The sequence below is a fragment of the Myotis yumanensis genome, unplaced genomic scaffold (assembly GCF_028538775.1).
Source record: "Myotis yumanensis isolate MYYU_CA2020_CCGP unplaced genomic scaffold, mMyoYum1.0.hap1 SCAF_3, whole genome shotgun sequence".
In the NCBI taxonomy this organism is placed as follows: Eukaryota; Metazoa; Chordata; class Mammalia; order Chiroptera; family Vespertilionidae; genus Myotis; species Myotis yumanensis.
Genome location: NW_027223754.1, coordinates 194628290 through 194642922, shown reverse-complemented (window position 1 = coordinate 194642922; position 14633 = coordinate 194628290). Strand labels below are relative to the sequence as shown.

Sequence of the window (14633 nt, the reverse complement as noted above, 5' to 3'; positions counted from 1 at the left end):
GTATAGTTTGCAAAATGTTATACCATTAAGAGAAACAGAAGTATAAACAGGATAGGATCTCTGTATTACCCTACACTGCATGTGACTCTATAACTATCTCAATTTAAAATTTCAAGTAAAGAAAAGGAAAAAGAACTTTAGGGATATTAGGAAATTATGGCCTAGGCAGTGCTCATCAGTGGCTGCTAAAATGAAAAGTGAAGCAAGCGGACACCATGTGTGTGTCCTGATGGAAGGATATCATCACATAAAATATACTTAACACCCCACCAATCTGGTCAAGCACCTAGATTAATTACTAATATACAGGAAATACAGGGGATAGAAGAATACTAATGAGAGGCACAATCAACAAAATCCAGACTAAGGGAAATTCTACGGGAGAAACTGCCAGTGTCTTCATCAAATATATTGGAAGGACAAAAAAAGAAGCAGGGGGTGGAAAATGGGAGAAACCTATAGACTAAAAGAAATAAAGATCAACCAGTTACAACATATGGTTGGAAAAACTAAAGGTATTGAGACCGTTGGGGAAATTTGAACCCTCTGAGTATTTAATATTAAGGAATTACTAACTTTTTAATGTGAGATAATGACAATATGATTCTGTTTTTAAGAGTTCTTATATAAAAATATTTCAAATGGATACTTTTAAAAAATAGGAAAACAAAAAGTGCATGAAAATCACAGTTCAACATAAAACAAATTCGCCCTGGCTGGTTTGGCTCAGTGGATAGAGCATCGGCCTGGGGACTGAAGGGTCCCAGGTTCGATTCCAGTGGAGGGCATGTACCTTGATTGCGGGCACATCCCCAGTGGGGGGGGTGCAGGAGGCAGCTGATCAATGTTTCTCATCGATGTTTCTGACTCTCTATCCCTCTCCCTTCCTTTCTGTAAAAAATCAAATATATTTAAAAAAAAACAAATTCAAATGTGATTTTGAATTTTGACTAATTAATAGAGTCTAAGAAAATTTGAACCCTGATATTTGCAAGTTTTTCCTTTGGGGTTGAAGATTTAATAGTATAAAATTAAATACTTTTCCTGGATCTAGTTATATTACTTGATCCTTTCATGAAATACTGTGCTTCAGTTTTTAAACTCACAGCAATGGAAACTTGCAGTTACGATTCAAGTGTAAATCTTATAAACCTTAATCTTTTGAAAGTAATGATAATGTTGACCTAGAGTCTGAAGAGCAAAGGATGAAAATAGGTGAAGAAAGTGAGGTGCTAAATTTCTCATCTCAAATAGCTGAGAATCAAGAGAAAGTGTTCCAAATTGATGGGTCAAGGAATATATAGATTTTTTTTAAAGCATATTGTTTAAAATGAAATAGCCACTGGAAAATTAGGAATAGTGTTTATTTAATAGCCTGCACTATTTAAAATTTTAAATATGCACAGCAGGGCCTGATGTGTGGGATGGAGCATTATGGGTTGGGAGGCTTGGAGTGGCTGGTAGTAACCGGCTGGTGTCCCTGCTGGCAAAGGTCCAGTGACTTAAGCATCCCCACAGAGGTGGAGATAGCCTATGTCCAGGACAGCTTCCTGACTAATGACATCCTTCATGAGATGCTGCTGGTAGTGGAGTTCTACCAGAGTGCCCCTGACCTGGTGAGGTCCCAGGACTCCTACCTGGACAAGCTGAAGATTTCTATGGACAGCAGGACACCCAGGGACTAGGGCTTGTGCCACTGCTGGAGCAGGTTTACACATCCTCAAGCAAGGAAGCTAAGGGCACTGCCTCTGAAGATCCAGGAGGCCTCCTGATCAGACTCTGAGCCCCGCCTCACTCCAGGCAGTTCTGGGTGAGGGGGAACGAGTTTAGGGGCTTCATTTGCGACTGTGTTGCTCTGTTCCTGTATGACAGTATATACATAGGGTATCTAAAAAAAAATGTATGCACACTTTGAATATTAATTCCAATGGGGTAAATCTGAAATGAAAGAAACCAATTGAACTATCAAAAATTATGTACATATATAAAAAATATAAATTGTACATACGTATTGTACACACATTTACATTTTTAATGTGTTCATTGTGAGATTGTTAAGGCCCAGCTCTAGGGCCATACCTAATTCTATGAAAACCTACCCAAGGTTTCCTCCATCTGCCTTTGCATTCCCCTGCCTCATTGGATTATAGCTTACTTTTTGTTACTTATTCTCAAGATTGATCTCTCTAATAGAAGCAGCAATCCTGATTGAAATCTGTATTTCTTTAAATAGATATGGTCATGTTTAAATTGCATTAGTTTATATTTGTTTATTTTAAAGTAAACTATATATAATGCACAAATTACTTTTGTAATAAATTTAAATACTTGAATTTTAACCTTGAAACTAAATCACCAAATCCTTGAGAGCAGATACTTAATCATATACGTTTCGATTCCTCCTCGCTATTCCTACACAACGCTAGTATGTGTACTCAATATCATTATGAGCTCGATATTGAATTCCTTAATGGCATCTTGTTTCTAAAGAATCTTGGCCCTAGGAAGGATTTTGAAGTCTGAATCAATCATTTGAGATGGGGAACCTGGGGTCTCCAAAAGAGGAACTTCCACCTGGGGAAGCCTAGTCTAGGTGTTTTCCACCACATATCCCGCCTTCTAAATGCAACTTATATGCATTGGTGAAAGTTTATTGTGCCTTTGCTTCCCAAGGAAACCTAACCGCACTTTCTTCGGAAATGGGAAAGCAGTCGCGCGAGCAAGCGCCAGCTCTGCGCGCATGCGCAGACTGTGGGAACCTTGTGTGGTAGGCTCCCTGCAAGTGAGCGTTCGCTTCCCCCGGCCGCATTTTGAGCAGCGCACCCGGAAGGCCAGGCCTGCGGGGCAAGATGGAGTTCCTGCAGGTCCTGAGGCGAGGACTGCAGCAGGTCAGCGGCCACAACGGCCTCCGAGGCTGGCTGCGAATGCTCTTCAGGTAGGCGGCGGAGCCATGCGCCCGGCCTCTGGGCTGGACTTGAGCTGGCTGGGCTTTTGGAAAGGGGCGCGGGCTTGGGTCACCTTGGAGAAACCGCAGCTCTGGTCAAGGACAGCCGGCCCAATCTCTGCCTTTCACCCCCGGGCCTTAGTCTCTTCCCGGGGTCTCCCAGAGACAGGACCACAGCCAGCTCCAGACGCGGCTGGGACGTGGAGGCGAGGGCATCTCGGCTGCCCCCTGCCCTGCTTCCTGGAGCGTAATGAGCGTTGCTAACCACGCACGGTGTGACCTTGGGAACGGTCTTTTTAACCCTTTATTGGCCTTCAGTTTCCTACTGTGTGCGGTAAGGCGTTGCACAAGGTGATCGTAAAGGTCTCTGCTAGTCCTGACATTCGCTGAATCCAACTAGCAGCAACGTCCGTGGAAGCCGGTTGGAGACCCCGAGTCGAATGACAGCTCGGACATTCATATCATTTTAAGATGATAGACTTTGGCTTCCTGATTTCCTGAAGGTTTTTACTAACTCCAGTGCCTCTGATAGGAGATAAAAGGAGTTTTGTAATTTGCATCTTTATATTTAGTGCAGTTTAAGTATATCGTCTGGGCCAGTTTATCCCGCCTTTTGCTCTTCAGGTGGCACTGGGGGCAACAGGAGCGTGTGTTCTAGAGCTGCACCTGGAGGCGAGTGTGCAGCAGTGGGCGGGGTGAGCCTCGAGATGAAGGCTGGAAGTTTACACTAGTGTCCCTCCCCAAGCATCTCCTCTTTTTTCTTTTTGATGCAGCAGCCTTTGTTTCTTAAAGTCGGTATTCTCTACTTATGTTTGTGTTTTGAACAAAGAATCTTTCTAAACTATCTCTTTTCTTTTGGGTATTCACAGGGCAAATGATGTGAGGGTTGGTACATTAGTGGGTGAAGACAAATATGGAAACAAGTACTATGAAGACAACAAGCAGTTTTTTGGTGAGTGCAGTATGGGTATGAGTAAAGGGAGTGAGCTTAAATTTTGATTTGACTCTGTTTCCCATAATGTACAAGTAGCTTCTTTAATGAATGTATAAACCGACATACACTCTTTTTATTCCGTGTTATTCATGTTGTTGATAAACGGAATTTTTTTTTTTTTTTTTTCATAAAAACCTTGGGCAATTTTCCCATATTAGTTAGTTGGATGTATCTACAGCATTCTTTTTTGTTTGGATATTTGTGTATTTTTATTTAAAAAAATTTTCACAGCATTCTTTTTAATAGCAACACAATATTCCATTGTATAGAAGAACCATTATTTTTTCAAACACTACTATTTTTTAAAAATTTATATATATATATATATATATACATATATATATATATATATTACTGATTTCAGAGAGGAAGGGAGAGGGAAAGAGAGATAGAAACATCAATGATGAGAGAGAATCACCAATCAGCTGCCTCCCGCACGCCCCCCCATTGGGGACCGAGCTCGCAAACCAGGCATGTGCCCCTGACCGGAATTGAACCCGGGACCCTTGAGTCCACAGGCCGACGCTCTATACACTGAAGCCAAACACACTTTACTATCAATAGCCATTTAGGTTGCCTTCAACTTTTTTTTTTTTTTTTTTTTGCTAGAAACAATGTTTCAGTGAACTTGCTTGTACCTACTTCTAATATTCTAAGAATAAATTTCTGTACATGGAATTGCTGCGTCTGAGCATACACATTTAAAATTTTAATATATTTATCTCAAGATTGTTAAGGCCCAGCTCTAGCATCATGGCCTAACTGTATGAACCTTACCCAAGGTTTTCTCCATTTGCCTTCAGGTTCCCCTGCCTTATTGGATTACAGCTTACTTTTAGTTATTTATTGTCAAGATTGATCTCTCTAATAGAAGAAGCAGATCCTGGTTGAAATCTGTATTTCTTTATTATTTTTAAAAAAATATATTTTATTGATTTTTTTACAGAGAGGAAGGGAGAGGAATAGAGAGTTAGAAACATCGACGAGAGAGAAACATCAATCAGCTGCCTCCTGCACACTCCCTACTGGGTATGTGCCTGCAACCAACGTACATGTCCTTGACCGGAATCGAACCTGGGACCCTTGAATCCACAGGCCTACGCTCTATCCACTGAGCAAAACTGGTTAGGGTTAAATCTGTATTTCTTTAAATAGATATGGTCATGTTTAAATTGCATTACTTTATATTTGTTGATTATAAAATAAACTCTATAAAGTAAATGCAGATTACCTTGTGCTTACTGGTTTAAAATCTATTATAGAGTTGAATTCAGTATTCCCTGTGGGTTGGGGCAGTGAGGAAGGGGTAGAAGGAATTGATACTTATTTTGCACTTACATGTCTGATGTTAAAGTAGATGTATATGTGTGATATTTAATTTTCACAGCAACCTTCAAATGAGGTATAAACATTTACTTTTATAGACAAAGAAACTGACTGAGTCTCATAAAATGTACCTAATATTCACAGATAAGTGACGGAATCTTGATTGGAATCCAGGTCTTTGCCCATCTTAAGGACCCAAAATAAATAGTCTTGTAGCCCTAGCCAGTTTGGCTCAGTGGATAGAGCATCGGCCCATGGACTAAAGGGCTCCGGGCTTGATTTCGGTCAAGGGCATGTATCTCAGTTCCAGGCTAGATCCCCAGACCCCCTCGGGGTATGTGTGGGAGGCAACCAATCAACATGCCTCTCTCACATTGATGTTTCTCTGTCTCTCCCTTCCACTCTCTCTAAAAAAATAATAATAATAAAAAATAAAGAAATAGTCTTGTAAATTGTGGCTAGGCCTCCAACTACTCCATAGAAATGTGTTAAACAAGGCCATAGCCGTATTATTTTGATGACATGAACTGTCCTACTTATTTAACCATCATTTACATAGTTTGCTTATTATGTGTATTCAATTTCTGAAAGGATCTCTGGTAGTCATTTAAAAATATTTATATGGAAACATATAAGCCAAGTATGATTGCTGTGAGTACATTTCTGCTGCCCCATTTGCAGGAGGAGCACTTTCTCTCCTGAATACCCTGTTTGGCTGGGAACACATTCCCCTACCCTCTCCATTGCTTTCTTGGCATGGGTAGAAGCAAGGGTTCTCCCCTGTGGGAAAGGCCTGAGCCCCGCCCACAGAGGAGGTCTTAGTCCCTGTTCAGGGATTTGCTTTGGCAGCTGCCAGGCTGTTGATAGAAGGTTGCCATACACTTCCTGGAGCTTGCCTTCACCATTACACCTTGGGTGCTATTTCTCTTATGTAAGAGCACATAAAAGTCTTAACTAAAAGATTGTCTTCTTTGATATTTTGCAATTATGGTTTTTTGTGTTTTCTTTTATTTTTTTTATTTTTATTTTTTAAATATATTTTATTGATTTTTTACAGAGAGGAAGGGAGAGAGATAGAGAGTTAGAAACATCGATGAGAGAGAAACATCGATCAGCTGCCTCCTGCACATCTCCCACTGGGGATGTGCCCGCAACCCAGGTACATGCCATTGACCGGAATTGAACCTGGGACCTTTCAGTCCTCAGGCCGACGCTCTATCCACTGAGCCAAACCGGATTTGGCTTGTGTTTTCTTTTAAAGTTATCTTTACTTTTTCACATTTTTCTAAATGTTGCTCTTTTCACTCAGGCCGTCACCGGTGGGTTATATATACTACTGAAATGAATGGCAAAAATACATTCTGGGATGTGGATGGAAGCATGGTGCCCCCTGAATGGTAAGCTAAGTCAACATTCTATTTTTTTTAGGGGGGGGGGGAGATAAGGGGGTTTGGCAATGTTTGTTTTATTATACAAATATTTATTAAATAGCTTATTTATTTATAAGGCAGTTAATGGTATTCTGAAAGCATCTGTCTCAGTTATATATTTCATAGTTTTTGTAGGTCAGGAATTTAGATAGTTGCAACCTGTGGATGGCTTATCTCTGCTCCAGGATTTCGGGCCTTAGGTGCAAGGTTCAAAAGCTGGATACCACAGCCATCTGAAGACTTCATTCAGTGTCTGGAAGTTGATGTTGACTGTCAGTTGGGGGCATAGCTGGGGCTTCCTCAGGCAAGTGCTGAGAGAGAGAGAGAGAGAGAGGGGAGAGAGAGAGAGGGAGAGAGAGAGAGAGGCCTTGTCCACACTTAGTCTTAGAGATCGCTCAGTATCAGTTTCTCATTTCATTGGTTGAAGCAATTAGATAATTCTGCCCAAGTTTAATGGGAAAGAACATAGACCCTATTTCTTGATGGAGGTGTGACAACACATTATTTGTGGGGATATATAGTGGTGTAGCTGTTTTATGGGAAAAAACAATATTCCACAGTAACACCTGGCTGTGGGTGAAGGGAAAAGCAAAAAGAACTCTGGCGCTAATCTTTTGCAGCTCTACCTTAAGCAAGTTTCTTAATCTCTCTGGGACTTAGTTTTCTCACCTGTAAAATGAGAACCCCAAGTTCCTTAGATCTCTAAAAACTGATTTTTATAACTATATATAACCATTTTGAAATGAAATTCTAATGCTTTTACTTGAATTGCCAAATATTAAATATTTCAAAACAAAGTACTGATTTCGGAGGTCAATTCCTCCCAGTGATACCTACAACAATCAAAGCTTAACTACAACCAGACTGTGCACAAAGCCCACAAAGGGGTGCACCAAGAGTGTCCACCTCAGGTAATTGGGAAGGCTGATCCACTGGGCCTTATAGGACACCTAACACAGAAAGCCACTCTATCAACACAGGGAAGCATAAAAAATGCGGAGACAAAGAAACAGGTCACAAATGACAGAAATGGGGGAAAGCTAACTACTAGCTAGATATAGAGTTCAAAACCACACTTTTAAGGTTTTTCAAGAATTTTCTAGAAACCACCCTCAAGAAATCCAGTGAGACTGCCGATAAATTTAGTGAGACCCTCAAGAAATCCAGTGAGACCCTTGAGGTTATGAAAAAGGACCAATTAGAAATTAAGCATGCACTATCTGAAATAAAGGATATTATGCAGAGTTCCAACAGCAGACTAGAGGATCACAAGAATTAAGTCAAAGATTTGAAATACGAAGAAGCAAAAATCACCCAACCGGAAAAACAAAAAGAAAAAAGAATCCAAAAATATGAAGATAGTGTAAGGAGCCTCTGGGACAACTTCAAGCATACCAACATCCGAATTATGGGGGTGCCAGAAGAAGAGAGAGAGCAAGATATTGAAAATCTATTTGAAGAAATAATGACAGAAAACTTCCCCTACCTGGTGAAAGAAATAAACTTACAAGTCCAGGAAGCGCAGAGAACCCCAAACAAAAGGAATCTAAAGAGGACCACGCCAAGACACATCATAATTAAAATGCCAAGAGCAAAAGACAAAGAGACAATCTTAAAAGCAGCAAGAGAAAAACAGTCAATTACCTACAACAGAGCACCCATACGATTGTCAGCTGATTTCTCAATAGAAACTATGCAGGCCAGAAGGGAATGGCAAGAAATATTCAAAGTGATGAATACCAGGAACCTACAACCAAGATTACTTTATCCAGCAAAGCTATCATTCAGAATTGAAGGTCAGATAAAGAGCTTCACAGATAAGGAAAAGCTAAAGGAGTTCATCACCACCAAACCAGTATTATATGAAATGCTGAAAGGTATCCTTTAAGAAGAGGAAGAAGAAGAAAAAGGTAAAGATACAAATTATGAACAACAAATACACATCTATCAACAAGTGAATCTAAAAATCAAGTGAATAAATAATCTGATGAACAGAATAAACCGGTGAATATAATAGAATCAAAGGCATAGAAAGGGAGTGGACTGACTATTCTCGGGGGTGGGGGACGGGGGTGGGGTGGGAAGAGACTGGACAAAAATTGTACACCTATGGATGAGAACAGTGGTGGGGGCGGGTAAGGGCAGAGGCGGGGGGGAACCGGATGGAGGGGAGCTATGGGGGGGGGGGGGGGGGGGATGAACAACTAATAATCTGAACAATAAAGATTTACTTTAAAAAAAAGACAAAGTACCGATCTCTATTCCATAGATTGCTGAAATAATACCATTTGTTTGATATACAATAATCTGGGGAGATCCTTTCTAGTTTAGAAAATTTCACCAAAAAACTAAAAGTAAGTTTATCAAGTTAACTGACATTTTATTTTAGTTGAGCTTAATCATCAGAAATAGTTTTGGGCAAGTGGGATAATCTCAGAGTATTCACTTCCATTGTAAAAGCTCAATCAGAAATCCACGCATTTAACCAAAGTGAGTGAGATGTGAGACAATAAGGAATAGTGAAGACTATAATGAACTGAAAAGCACATACTACATCAAAGAGGGCAGCAGCACTATTCATTCTTCCTCAGTTCCATCAGGTGAGAATTTGACCAAGGGTTTCCAGATAGATGATTTTTCAAGGGAAAGTAGAAATCTGTATTTTATGGTGAGATTTCTTGGTTTTTTTTATGTTAATTTAAAATATTTGTCAACTTAAATACATCACTATCTAATACATGCTAGGATGTTCTGTATCTGTTCTGTTCAGTAGGGTAGCCACTAGCCACATGTGTCCCTTTGAAATGTGACTAAGAAAGTGAATTTTTAATTTTATTTAAACTAAATGGGCTATTTGATTGTTCAGAATAGGTTTGTTTTTGTTTATTTGTTTGTTTTTGTTTTATATTGTGTGAGCTAAGCAAACATGTTTATAAGACTTCACCTACAACCAGTTTTCAACCTCTGGTCTACCACGTGGACCAGTTAGGAGCATTGAACCATGACATTGATGTGGTTTGAAAACCACAGTATTGGATTATGTCTATACTAAAACTCATTGGCTCTTAATAGCAGCACTGATGCCACGTTTGAGGCTGGATTTCCTCTTTTAAATGGGAAGTAATGTATGGTTCTGTTAAGGTCTGCGGAGCTGTGATTTTAGGTTTAGAGCTGTCTACCTTCTCAGAAGGGGCGTTCTGAATGTCAGGGGCACTATTCAAGACCAAGGTCTCAAAGTGAATTATTGGTTTTAGAAATTAAAAAATGTCCCGGTTTTTATTTGTTTGTTTGGTTGTTTTTTTTGGGTGGGATTGGTCCTGTAAAGATGTAGAAGGCAGGTAGGTGTGTTGTTCACATTGAGATCTATCTCCTTCAGAGTACTCATCTAACATTGGTCTCAGGGTCTATATTTTGGGAGAGTAGGGCATGGGGGAGGGAACTGATTTAAATTATGTGAGATGAAACAAATTTAAAATTACAAAATAGTAAAAGATATGAAGAGATAAAAGTGCTGTTCAGCCAAGCAAGCCCTTTTATATAATCTGGCATCACATGGAGAAAAGCTGACAGTGGTAGAAGACAGCACTCCAGCAGGTGCCTGAGGGCAATTGAGGATTAGAGCTGAATTTCTCTGTGGAGTGGAGCCTCCTCTAAAGGCTGAGTACCTTCAGTGACCCTTGTTTGTAAGGGAAGTTTAAAGGCCTGTGATTAGTCTTTGTGGGAAGAAGTGATGTGAGACAAGCGCAGCTGTTTGTTTCTCAGACTCCCTTTTGCTGAGTGTCATGTACTGTGGAATTCTAAATCTGTGGATTCTTGCCTGTGATTTGATTCCTGAATAAGTTTGAAGTAGGGTTGATTTATTAGAGCCAGGTATTATCTTACACATAGAGTAATGAATAACACATACAGTGTGTCATCTTTATGCATTCAAATAACTTTATTTATTGTATACCTATCAGGTGCAAAGACCTATTGCAGACACCAGGGATACAACAGTGAATAAAACAAAGTTCTTGCTCTCAAAGAGAAAAATAAATACGTTATATGTTTTAGGCAACAATAAACACAAAGAAGATAATATGAAGCTGTCATTCATAAAGGGATAAAGAGCATGGAGGGTTAGGTGGCTGCTTTATCCTGGGGTTAGTAAAGACTTCTTCAAGGAAATGAAGAGAGCAAGGAGAAAGGGGGTGGGGTGGTGGTGAAGAGCTCCAGGCAGCAGTAACCAAGTGCAAAAGCCCTGTGTGTTTGAGATGTATTTCTTGTATTCAAAGAACAGCAATATGGCCAATTTGACTGGAATGGAATGAGAGGGGAAGATATTAGGAAATGAAGTAGGAGAAATAGGGCCTAGATCATGTAGATCTTGTAAGTCATGGTGAACACTTTGACTTTTTCTCATTGGAGGGTAGGATAGGATGTGATCTGTTTCACAATTTTTTAAAAATTGGGAATATCAAATTTTTGAAAAGTCACAAGTATTTGAATCATTTCATATTAAGTTGCCAAAATGATGCCCCATCACTCCTGAATATTTTAATGTGTGATTCCTGCTGCATAACCACAATATAACCATCAAAGTCAGGAAATTACCAATGATACACCACTACTGTGTAATCTTCAGACCTCATTCAAGTTTCATCAAGTGGTTCCAACAATGTCCTTTATTGCAAGATGATCTAATCAGACATTTCATGTGCATCTTAATTCTCTCTAGGCTCTTTCACCTTGGATTGGTTGCTCAGCTTTTCCTTATCTTTTATGACCTTGGCACTTTTGAAAATTACAGGTCAGATATGTTATAGGGTAGAATGTCCCCCAGGCTGGGTTTGTACAGTGTTTCCTTATGACTAGATTCAGACTATGCTCTGGCAAGAATGTCACAGAAGCAATGTCAGGTTCTTCTTGTTGCATCCTTGCTCTCTTGGAGTTTATACAGTTGACCCATGAACAACACGGGTTTGAACTGCATGGATCCACTTAAATGCAGATTGTAAATGCCTATACTGTTTTCAGTCTTTGGTTGGGAATGTACAGATGTGGAGGAGGCGAAATGTATACAGTATACACTGATCAGGTTTTTTTTGGTTGGCATAAAATGTTCTAGAAGCTTGTGTAGAGAAGAGGATGGCAGGTAGGGGGGATTACTGGGAGGTGATAGAGAGGAATCAGGTGATTCATAGGTGGTGATATCATTCACTCAGATGGGAATACTGGGAGAAGGGAGGTTGGGGTGTGTGGAGGGTTGGAATCAGAAGCCTCTTTTTTGGAGATATCAGTTTGAGATACCTGTCAGAAATCCAAGTGAATAGATATGCCACAAAAACAGCGGAGTAACTGAATCTGGAGCTTAGCACAGAGGTCAAGCCAGCACCGAAGAATGAGTAGTAGCTAGCAAGGTAAGAGGAAAGAGAGATTAGCATTTCAGCAGCCTGGGAAGGCTACCTGTATCTCTGTATCTATTTTTATTCATCAGTTTATGTTGTTCATTATATTCCACAAATGAGTGAGATCATGTGATATTTATCTTTCTCTGACTGGCTTATTTCGCTTAGCATAATGGTCTCCAGGTCCATCCATGCTGTTGCAAATGGTAAGAGTTCTTTCTTTCTTACAGCAGCTTAGTATATAATTGTCATTTAATATCTTTGTTTCCAGTTATTTTGACACAACTAATATTTGAGTACTGAGTTTTTCCCAAAATGTATTATATTTTCATTATAAGTATTTATCTCTTTGGTATTTATAACTTTTTGCCTTTCTCTCAGTGTCCTCATTTGTAGTGTCACTGCCTTTATCATCAAGTTTAAGTAATTTTGTATTTTGTCCTTTAAGAAAATAAGTGACATAAAATTGAAGCTCTAATGCCAGCTGCAACATAGTTTTCTAGACAGTGCTGTTAGTCCAATGGTGTCTTTAATTGATTGGAATAAAAATGAAAACCTGTTTTGCAAAAACTCTTTGGTGTGGAAATCATATTATTTCTTTAGCCTTTATTCAATACTAATTGTAACAGAAGGGTTATGCTAGCCTGTTTCTTATGAGAATAAATTGTTTACTCATTCCCTGACTCTTGCCAGTAGCCTTACTGGGTAAACGTTTTCAGATTTTATGTATTATCAATTATTGCTAATAAACACTCTTGAACATACATAGCATCATAAATTTTTCTTATTAGGTTTAGTCTTAATTATTTTAGTGAAACCTCCTCCCCTTACCCTTTTCTCTGTAGCTGGTTAACCTTTTTTTCTTGGAGCTGCGTTCTATGCCTGTCTCCTCGTTCCCTGTTTTTATAGGGTCATATCTGTATTATGAGCGCTGAGCCTTGGGGGATGTGGGATGAGTTCTCGCTCCTTCCTTTCCCATATAAATTCAGCTTGGCTTCCTGCTCAGTTCTACTCTTTGTCCCTTGGACATTGATTCTTCCTTTCTCTGTCATTAGAGAGACACCCCCCTGTAGACTCCAAGGAAAGCTCCTAGCTTCCTTCAGGCCAGATTTCTGGCCCCTCCCAGCAAGTATCCTTTGAAATTAAATGGTTAAACGCTTAAAGCTGAAATACTTGTGAACTGTGATCTAATAATTTTAAGGTAACAAATGTTATGTTCTCCAGTGTTCAGACTTAAGCTTGAATTTAAGGTGCATGTAGAGACCCTCTACCTCTTCCTTTTCCTCAGCATTGGGTTTCCAACTACAGCTTCATGAGGCAGAGCAACTCAGCACACAGGAACTCCAGAGTCAGCCTCTAGCATCTCATAGTGATACTGTAGTTCATCAATTTTCTAACATATTTTTACATCTAAAATTAGGTACATATTCTATCAATAGTCTCATAAGTTAATTGGCAGCATTTTTTAGTTTTTAGAGATACATAAAATAATGGTGTATCTTAAAATTGATGGTGTCCTAGATTTGATGAAATACAGTAAGGATAATAGTAATAGCTAGCATTTGTTGAATTCCTACTATGCACAGGAATTTTTCTAGGTGCTTTATGTGTATCATCTCATTTAATCCTTATCCCTCTTTAGGAAATAAGATGTTCAGATGAGAAAACTAAGTCATAGAAAAGTTCAGTTAGTTAGTGATGGAGCTAAAATTTGAGCTCAAGCAACAAAATAGCCCCAGAGCTGCCCTCTTAACCTTCCTCCCCGACACTGCACGGCCTCTTCCTAACTGTCTTCTTTCTCTTTAAGGCACCGTTGGCTTCACTGTATGACTGATGATCCTCCAACAACAAAACCACCTACTGCTCGTAAATTCATTTGGACAAACCATAAATTCAACCTGAGTGGCACTTCAGAGCAATATGTACCTTATTCCACCACTAGAAAGAAGATTCAGGAGTGGGTCCCACCTTCAACACCTTACAAGTAAAGACAATGAACAATTTAAACATGTAAAATATGAGGCTTTTCATGTAATTGCACTTTTGCTGCTTACTGTTAATTAAAATTATTTGATTAAACAATGTCTTTTTGCCCTTGTTATTATTTATCAGTTGCAAAATAGAGGCTTACAGATGTGGGTAATTGAAATAGACTTCTGTTGGGGTGGGTGCTGGTTTACAGTTCTCCTTACCCAGGGCCGTGTCTGTGCTTTGCGACTGCCTCCCTACCACAGCTGATTGATAGGGGAAGACCTAAAGCTGAGCTGAGCCCAACAGATCTTCTCGAGAGACAGAGAGGTTGAGTGAACAGAACTGGATGGATGGCTTTTATGGTAGCTCTACGGAGGTTTTCAGAGATTCATGTTTCCTGGGCTTTGGTTCTTTCCAGTTTATTTGGATGTGTGAACCATTCTAGAATCCATCCACTATATTATTTCTTTAAGCTAACTAGGGTCACTGATTTTTTTTGTTGTTTGCAAATAAAAGAACTTTAATGTCTATATTGATTCCAAAAAATGGGTTGTAGGCAGACCTTCCTGGAAATGAGGGGT

At 39.5% G+C, this 14633-nt stretch overlaps 1 protein-coding gene across 1 annotated transcript; it reads left to right on the top strand.

The window, feature by feature from the left end:
* The first annotated feature begins 2807 nt into the window (after positions 1-2807).
* Positions 2808-14163, top strand: NDUFA12 (NADH:ubiquinone oxidoreductase subunit A12). Its single transcript, XM_070407933.1, has 4 exons — positions 2808-2935; positions 3814-3896; positions 6574-6661; positions 13889-14163. The coding sequence occupies exons 1-4, from the start codon at positions 2850-2852 to the stop codon at positions 14067-14069; spliced, it is 438 nt and encodes a 145-aa protein (XP_070264034.1). The 5' UTR covers positions 2808-2849; the 3' UTR covers positions 14070-14163.
* Positions 14164-14633: the final 470 nt, after the last annotated feature.

Excerpts from the sequence above, each read along its gene's own strand:
- NDUFA12 (XM_070407933.1), top strand. The coding sequence starts at position 2,850 with ATGGAGTTCCTGCAGGTCCTGAGGCGAGGACTGCAGCAGGTCAGCGGC. Across the intron at positions 3,897-6,573 it reads AGACAACAAGCAGTTTTTTG|GCCGTCACCGGTGGGTTATA; the intron begins GTGAGTGCAGTA and ends CTTTTCACTCAG. Across the intron at positions 6,662-13,888 it reads AGCATGGTGCCCCCTGAATG|GCACCGTTGGCTTCACTGTA; the intron begins GTAAGCTAAGTC and ends TTTCTCTTTAAG.